At 45.1% G+C, this 9,088-nt stretch overlaps 1 protein-coding gene across 9 annotated transcripts; it reads left to right on the forward strand.

The window, feature by feature from the left end:
• The first annotated feature begins 280 nt into the window (after positions 1 to 280).
• On the forward strand, positions 281 to 6,066 carry LOC103645758 (HBS1-like protein). Of its 9 annotated transcripts, none has more exons than XR_004856048.1 (12): positions 281 to 547; positions 1,163 to 1,238; positions 1,328 to 1,505; positions 1,607 to 1,801; positions 2,237 to 2,314; positions 3,180 to 3,511; positions 3,601 to 3,711; positions 3,809 to 4,299; positions 4,395 to 4,563; positions 4,777 to 5,016; positions 5,096 to 5,246; positions 5,327 to 5,928. XR_004856048.1 is itself a non-coding variant. In XM_008670461.4 (12 exons), exons 2-12 carry the CDS (start codon positions 1,236 to 1,238, stop codon positions 5,465 to 5,467), a joined length of 2,073 nt encoding a protein of 690 aa, XP_008668683.1. In that variant the 5' UTR covers positions 281 to 547; positions 1,163 to 1,235; the 3' UTR covers positions 5,468 to 6,066. The 9 variants fall into 9 exon arrangements, 7 of the variants coding, with proteins under 7 accessions (XP_008668683.1, XP_035821016.1, XP_008668684.1 ...); XR_002267006.3 differs by having other exon boundaries at positions 1,344 to 1,505; XM_008670461.4 differs by having other exon boundaries at positions 5,112 to 5,246; positions 5,327 to 6,066.
• Positions 6,067 to 9,088: the final 3,022 nt, after the last annotated feature.

Genomic DNA, 9,088 nt, shown 5'->3' on the forward strand with positions numbered 1-9,088 from the left:
CTCCTCTCGTTCTCCTCCCAAGTGCTCGCAACTTTTCTTTGCCTCGGACTCGGACTGCCAGTGTGCACTTTCTTTGCGACGTCGAGCGGCGCCCTCCGTCCGTCGGGAAGCAAAACCAGGATGGAAACGTGTGCATCAAAGATGGACGCGTACCTGATTGAGGTGGGAAACGGAGGAAAGGGACAGAATAACGTCCGGACAGCTTAGCCTTAGCCGAACGCCGGATAGTCTTGTACCCCTGTGCTGCCTTTTCTCAGGCCACTCACAATAAATAGTTTCACAAAAAATATTAATAAATATAAAAAACTAACCACGAAGATTATAAGGAGATTGGAATAAATAAATAATTAATTAAAACGGCCTTTTTCCCCCTACGATCTGGGCTGCTCATGTCCGTAGGCCCGTCAATTTGCCTATACGGGCTGGCCCATTAACTCACTCGTCGTTTACTCTCCTCTCGTCGGCTTCTTTGCTTCGGGTGGACGGCAGGGCGAGCGGCGACGCCCTCTTCGTCGGGGACCTTCGCCGGCGACGAGAATCCAACCTGGTACGCCCTTATCCGCCCGCCGTGCGGAACCGAGCTAAACCCCAAACTCTAAGCTAAGCTATTTTAGCCGGATCTGGTCCAGCATGTATTGTTGTATTACACACTAACTTCGATTCTTCGCAAAAACATGCTCTGTGCTGGATTCGCATTCGCCCCTGCATGTCGTGTGGAGAGAAGCTTGCTGCTTCTGTCCATTCCGAGTGTCAGGTGCGCCACTGGGAGTAGGTTACTACTGAGTTCGAGGAATCGGGGCTAGCCACGAATCTGCGACTTGTGCTCAATTTGATTAGGGCTCCATTATGCAACTCGACACATGAATCATGGTTAGCCACGAACATGATATTTGCGATCTAGATTTTTGCTCGAGTATGCGATCGAACATATTTACTTCAGCCTGTGTGTTCTGGGGTGTTTTGGTACCTGGGATGGACGTTCTGATGCTGGTTAGGTGTGTCCCAATGCTCGTTTCCTCCCTCGTTGGCTTCACACTCTTATTCTATAGTGCCCACCGCACATGGTATTCTGAGAGATTTTTTCTTACTCATTTAGCAACTCTTGTAGGGTTTTTGTTCTGCGCTTTTTTCTCTCTCAAAGACTCACGATTGATATGAACAGATAATCCGGAAGATACATGTGCCAGATGTGTCGATCACAGGGATAGTAAAGCTCTCGAACTGGGTGTAAAGAGATGGTAAGTTAATAGTTTTCACTTGCTAAATCAACATGGTGGATCCAAGTTTTTTCTAGAACCACAAGACCTATTCACTAATTACTCTTTAGTTTGTTCCCGTGTTAGATAACATGTCTGATTTTGAGGAGCCCTTTAAAATTTCTGGGATGTGGCAATGCTCCATTTGCACGCATGAAAATACTACATATAGTTCATCTTGTGAGCTATGTGGTGTGCTTCATGATCTCTCACTGTATTTCAATGATATCAGTGAAGACGAAGATGGAGGTATATAGCAATTGTTTTATACTATATTCTACTACAGTGATGCAATATAATTAATTATGTCTAGCCTTTTAATTTAGTTACTTCTCCCTTCTGAAATCTAGCTAAATGCAGACACAAGTATTCTGGAGTATCCATCCTTGCAAGATCTCTTTTTACACCACCTAGTGCAAAGTCAAAGGCTATTGTTTTCTCTCATGATTTCAAAGACAGAAGAAATACAACAGGGAATAAGCAAGCTACAATGGATGCTCTACATAAGACATTCATGACTCGCAAAAAGCGCCACATTAACATAGGTACGCTACATAGTTAAACTGTGGCGTTCTTCACTTTGTCCAATTTTTTCGTAGAATGACATAATCCAAACTCTTATTGCTCTAAGTATACAATCCTATTTTAGTTATTAACATTAATAATATATTTGTTTAACTATTATCTTTTCAGAGTCACTGTATGCACTAGCACTAGCAGACTTTATTGAGTAAAGCCAATATGGTAGTAACTATATATCAATCAACTTGCAGATTTATGTTCCATTGTAATTGGGATATTTCTTTTTTGGGGGTGGGTGAGATGGGGTGTGTGGATATATTGTAATTTTGTAGGATATGGTCTGGCAATCCTCTCCTCTTACCTTTCCTTGCTGCACACTTGATATTTTGTTTCATTTTCTTATTTATTTTCACAGTAAAATTAACTGGAACATAACTGCATTATGTTGATATTGACAGTGCCTTTCAAGTTTGATACACCATCTCCTGATGACATGGTCACTACAGGATTAAAATCATCCAGAAACTTTAGAAAAGGTACTCTAGGCAATGCTGCCCCCCTCTATTTACAGTTGGACATCTGCTTACTGAAATGAATGTGTCACATGTCCGATTCCAAACTGGGCAGTGGAGGTTGGCTGGGGCCGGTCTGGGCAGCTGTTGAGCTAGTCAATGCGGCCTGGACGACGGCAGCAGGGGCTAGCAGCCAGCCTGGATGGTCCAGGCGGTGGCTGCAGGAGGGGCTGCCGGAGGGCCTGGTGGCGGCGGCGTTTCCGACGGTGGCACAGGTGCAGAGAAGGGAGTGACAGCTGTAGACAGAGAGGGGGGGGGGGGGGAGATAAAGGGATTAACCCTAAATTTGTCTGCCTTCATTTATAATTCTCCGTCATATATATAAGGGGTTTACAAGATGTTAATGGGCTTGGTCTCAATAGAGGCCACAGCTCCTATTTTAATCTAATCTATAACAGCTGGGCCTCTGCCACTCCCTATTTGATTAGCCCGTTAGTCACTCAGCCATCGTCTTCTATTAGATGTCTTACCGACCATGACAAATGTAATATTTTACATGTGGATCCTTTCTTTGCCAAATTTTCATTTTTTGTGATTTTCTCCAAATTAACCTGATTTTGATTAATTATATGTTTATGATGAAGAATGAACCTGATCAAACAGAAGACACAATTTATGTCTGTATGATTATGAACCATGGACAAATCTAATGGCATAGATATCTCCTGGCTCTTTTTTTTGGCCCCTTGAGAAATTGCCCAAATGTTGCTGATGAATGGTTTGAGCTCCCAGTCTTTTTTAAAAAAATCTAAAGTCAAAGATTATTTCCTGAAAACCTTTGGTTATGTATTTCTTTCTATAGTTGCATATTGACTTAAATTTATACCAGTTGACACAGAGGTTCTAGTTAAGGATTCTGTTGGCGTGACTGGAAAGGAGATGATGAATAATGATATTCTTCTAACTGAAAAGAATACAAGCATGGACCCAAGTGCATTAGTACAGTTGGATGATGGTGGAACTAGTAGCAATGTTCCTTCGAGTAGTCAAAATATAACTCTTGCTTTGGACCATGAGCTACAACATTTGAGTTTGGAGAGCAAACTGAAGAACAGTAAAACGAATGTTAAGAAAACAGCTTCTGTTTCTCACTACAAGCCAGAACCTTGGATGCTCCAGAGTGAAAATCAAGAAATCCGTAATCAGCTAAGTCTTGCCATTGTAAGCAACAATCGCATATTTCTTTTTCAAGTGTTTACATGCAGATAATTGATTTGTTCTGCTCAAGTTTGACTGAAACAATTTGCCAGGTTGGTCATGTTGATTCTGGGAAATCAACTTTATGTGGTCGATTGCGACATGCTCTGGGATTGATTTCAAAAAAGCAAATGCATAAATATGAGAAAGAAGCTAAAGAAAAGGTCAGTTATGTTATTCAGATTGCTAGCACATCTCAACCTGTACTTCTATGCATCTCTGGCTGTTTACGTTTTTGTGATGGGATGCTTGTTCTGACAGGGAAAAGGGTCATTTGCATATGCCTGGGCTATGGATGAGAGCAGTGATGAGAGGGAGCGTGGCATTACGATGACTGTGGCTGTAGCATACTTTAATAGCGAGAAATACCGTGTGGTTCTGCTTGACTCCCCTGGTCACAAGGATTTTGTGCCTAATATGATATCTGGTGCTACACAAGCTGATGCCGCCATCCTAGTTGTTGATGCATCTATAGGGTCATTTGAAGCAGGCATGGGTGTCAATGGGATTGGTCAGACGAAGGAGCACTCGCAGCTTGTTAGGAGCTTTGGTGTTGAGAACTTGATAGTTGCTGTTAATAAGATGGATGGGGTGGAATATTCGAAGGAGCGGTTTCAGTCCGTTAAATCGCAACTCGGCGTCTTTCTTCGGTCGTGTGGGTACAAGGACTCTTCAGTCACCTGGGTTCCTTTGAGCGCAATGGCCAACGAAAATTTAGTCACAGCTTGTTCAGACACTCGACTTTTATCTTGGTAAGACCGTTCTAATGGTGGGCCTCTTTGCGCATCACTTTCTTGCCCCCCAGACTTGGTGGCTGATCATCAATTTTGTTGATGCCTGATGTCAGGTACAATGGAGGCTGTCTGCTGCAAGCCATCGACTCGTTACCTCCTCCCCGTCGCGACGTGTCAAGTCCACTGCGCCTTCCGATATGTGATGTCATTGCATCTCACACGCTGGGCCAGGTGGCTGTCTGTGGTAAAGTCGAGTCTGGAGGGATCCGAACTGGCTGTAAGGTACCATTTTGATGCTACGATTGGGCATCACGCACGCTATAATAGCTATAGATTTGGTGGCTTTCCTGTCCTGTCTACTTTTACCTGCTGCTAAACAACATATATTTTGTTGCATGACCAAGCTAGCTATAATATCTGCAATTTTGTTTTATTTACATACAAGTTTCTCGATTCGTTATTTTGATGATGGCTTGATGAGTACTCCGGCATCAGGTCCTTGTCATGCCTTCTGGAGACATAGCTACGGTGAAAACCATGGAGCGGGATTCCTCTACCTGCAGCTTGGCTAGAGCCGGGGACAACGTCGCCGTTGGTTTGCACGGGGTGGACCCTGGCCACATCGCGGCAGGCGGAGTTCTCTGCCATCCAGATTTCCCGGTGCGCGTGGCGTGTCACCTGGAGCTGAAAATTCTGGTTCTGGAAATCACCGTGCCAATACTGGTTGGCCTTGAGGTCAGTGGGAAACAGCACGACGAATAGCATTGTTCTTGTTCGTCTGGTGCGATCTTCTTTATCTGTTTGTTTCCATGAGAAACCATTATTTCCAGTTTGAGCTGCACATACGGCACGCCAAGTCGTCCGCGAGGCTGGTGAGAATACTGTCGTCCCTGGACCAGAAGACCGGCAGGGCCCTGAAGAAAGCGCCGCGTCTGCTCACCGCGAGGCAGGCGGCCCTGGTCGAGGTAATGAACGTGTGCACGCTAGTTCGTCGTCGGCGGTCGGCGATGCTTAATGATCGCCCCTATTGTTGTGTTGTGCTCAGGTGAGGCTGGACAGAGAAGCGTGCGTGGAGGAATTCTCGACGCTGAAGGCGCTCGCGCGGGTGTTCCTGCGGTCGCAGGGTAGCACGGTTGCGGTGGGCGTGGTGACTCGAGTCCTGGACCGGGCTTTGGACATGGGCTAGCTGCATTGGCACGGGCGCGGATAATTTATGAACGTCACGCGCGCGGGGGGAGGCAGGTAGGTCGGTCTCCTGGATTAATGGCACCCGGGACCGGGAGGGAGAGAGAGAGGGCCTTTCGGCGCCCAACGAACGATTCAAAGGCGGCCGACACGAGTTTCGTCCACGCACCCCCACGGTTCAAAGGGAGGATCCGCCCGGGACGGACGGGTCAAAGGCCCGCGACTGCAATGAATTCAATGAATCTGGGGCTGTAAGCCGGCCGTTGGCTTGTTGCAATCTGTCCCTATTTTTCTTCCATCCAATCCAAGGGCGCACCGACAGGCACACTGCGTAGTTAGTGCCCCTTGTGCTGACCGTCCGACCGCGGCTGAGGAGGGGGGTGTGCGGTGGCATGTGTTGAATGAGCTGTGGTTTCTGCCGTATTAGTCTAGTATCTATATAGCGACTCGTTTGCCGGATTACCCACTAAGCCATGTGTGTTGTTTGCTGGAACGGCCGCGCAGCTAGCATGAACAATCATCGGCTGCCAGCCATGTGGCGCCTGCCTGCCCGCCTCCATTATGCATGCAGCTAGCTGCTCGGCCCCTGCAACGGAGAAATTTGCAACTTTGGCACTCCCGTCCGCCGCCGCCGCAAACGATTTATAATCATACAGACATAAATTATGTCTTCTGTTTCTGTTTGAAATAGAGATGAGATAAAGAGATCTACTGAAGATGGCCTTAGACTGTTTCGCAGCGGCAGGTTCGTTGAGGTCGTTGTACTTGCCGGTCGCTACAGCTCGCCTTTTTCTTTTTCCATTTCGTTTTCTTTTCTGACGAAGCGGATGGAATGCTTGCCATTGCCAAGCTCTTGGAAACTAGTACAAGGGGCGGGCGGCGTAGTGTGCGCTGGGACGGAGGCGACCCTTTTGTCAGCGACTCCGCGCAGCCGGTGGGAACCACCTAGGCCCACCAAAACATCCGCAATGATAGTATCAGCCGGCCGGCTCACACATGCATGCAGACAATTTTTTTTTTTTTTTTTACAACAGCACATGCAGCTCGCACTGCCCCTATGCTACTGCTGCATGCATCACCAGCAAATGAATACCACGTGTTAAACCGAGAGAGAGAAAGAGCAACCGCTGAGGCTATCCACACTCATACAACCCTAAATTTTTACTCTAAAAAGAATATTCTATTCTGGTCAGCGAGATTCTTTACTCTATACCACAATTCTCCGCACTCATATTTACTCTATATCTAACCCTATCCCTGGAAACACACTACACGTCCTCCACGTGGTCCAACCAGGCGGGCGCGGCATCGGCTGCCGTCCTCGTGCACAGTGGATAGAGCAGCACCGTACGAGCGCTAGGAGTGGCGTACCGCCGCGATGCATGCAGTTTCCAGTGCCGTTTTTAGTTCCCGCTGCAGCGTATTGCCTTGCGCTAAAACTTTAGCGTGCCCTTCCCAGTGCATGGCTGCGGGCAGCCTGAGACTCTACCTGTACTACACGGGAGGCCTTTGTGTGCGGCTACGGGGCGGCATAGCACGTGCGAATTCGGCGCGGCGGAGCAGGAGCAGAAGAACACCGCCGTGCGACCACATCGAAATGGCCACGAAGAGAGGTGGGTGCCGTGTCCAAATGGAGTGACAACGACCAACCATAGGCAGGCAGGCGCGTCGTCGGCGGTCTTCTCGTCCATACAGTTAAGCAGCTGTATACGTTACTGCAGTACTAGTATTGTTTAGCGATAGTTCCTCTGTAGTCTGTGCCACGTTTTTTTTTCTGGTCCAAGAAGGGAGTACGGGAATAGGCTACGACGCCTGGTCCATACCCACACCGTTTCAAAATAGACCTTTGGGCTACACTTTTTAAAATTGAACTAAAATGTCGATGATATGTTCGAGTGATCATTATAATTTACGAAAATGCTAACTGAATTTTAGGTTAAAAAAGTCTATTAGCAGATGTTTATAGATAAATGTGCTCGTGTGCTAGGTTAAAAGAGACATGCCCCACAGCGTAGCCGTCACTCCTCTCTCTCTGCATCGCATCTGTAAATTTAAATTTAAATTTTATACAGTGGTAGAGTAGGCAAAAAAGTATATCTATATTTTTTCGATTTTTTTTAAAATTTTTTGTTAGTTGGTTTGCACGTAATTTACATAGAAACTTGGTTTGCACATAATACATTACCCTATTATGAACATACAAATATGCAAACAAAGTCTTATGCCATGCAGTGGTTTCAATTATTTTTTCAGAGAGAGAGAAAAAAAAAGAGAAGACGTGCCAGCAGACAAACCTATGGGATCTTTCGTTTCGGTTCCACCAATGCCATCCCAAGTTTCCTCGACAAGCCAACTGAACTACTCCTAATCATGAAGCCACCACCGAGATGGGAGCTGCCATTGATTAATTATTAGCTATCACTTCTTGCGCTAAAAAACATCATCCTCTTTGTGCATTGCATGAAAAATTACCAGCTAACTAGTATATAGCCTGTGCTAACGCTAAATTTCTCATAGAGTAGAGATAAGGGTTCGATGGCGCCGGCGGCGACGTGGGGAGGTGACGGTGGCTACACCAATGCGCGAGTGAGAGGGAGAACTTGGAGGAGGGGAGGAGGTTAGAAAGGAGGTGTCGCGGGAGAGAAAGGTGGGTGAGAGAGATTATCTAAATAATATTGGTCATTGGATTTGAGTATAAATATAAATTACAAGGGTAGCTATCCTGCAATTTCTTGTGGGTTGAGGGTTGACTTCCGTGAAAAAAAATAAATGCAACTAAAGCCTCCGTTTGATAGAGTTTCGGCGAGCTCTGTCACCTCGGTGAAAATTTTGCTTCTCCATCGGTTTTATACAAAAGAACTAGAACCATTGTGAACCCCTCCTCCGCTGTCCAGCACGCTGCGTTCAGTTCAACCAAGTACAGGACATTTGTCACCACCATTGATTACTCCCTACCTTATTTGGTTAGACCAAACGCTTAGATAGATGTGATTGCCTAATTGTACTACATGATAGCGTACAATCTTATCTTAGTAGCGTGTAAATGACCCGACAAACAACTCATCGTCATGTGTTTAGTGAATAAATCAAATTACTTCACGCGAAAGATTCAACTCTCTTCGGTTCCAAAATATAAGTTTGTCCTAAAACAACTTATTATAAATTAAATATAGTTTATACAAGAAAATCTGTACAATAATACTCCATCCGTCTTAAAATAACAGTCGTTTTAGCTCTGGCTTTTATGTCTGTATTAAAATGAATGACAATGAATATAGACACATATATAAAGTATATATAAATCGAATTTTATTTTAGGACATAGGGATTATTTATGGTATTCTAGACGTAAATTATGAACAGTTGTTTTATAATAAAAGTGTGTTTAGTTCTCGGTTATCTTTTCTATAAACTTGTTTAAAGTTAGTCGATCAAATTGAAAAACTAAAGTAAACTGTAATAAATTAGGCAGCGAAGGGCGCTGGTTTGATTTGGTTCTGTACGTATTATTGTTGTGTTCAAAAAAATTCAGTTAAACTCAGAACAAAAAAATAATTATCAGGAGATGGAGAAAAGCAAGTTGAAAAAGGTTAGAGAATACAGACTTGGAAAATGCTATCAT

The sequence above is a fragment of the Zea mays genome, chromosome 2 (assembly GCF_902167145.1).
Source record: "Zea mays cultivar B73 chromosome 2, Zm-B73-REFERENCE-NAM-5.0, whole genome shotgun sequence".
Classification (NCBI taxonomy): Eukaryota; Viridiplantae; Streptophyta; class Magnoliopsida; order Poales; family Poaceae; genus Zea; species Zea mays.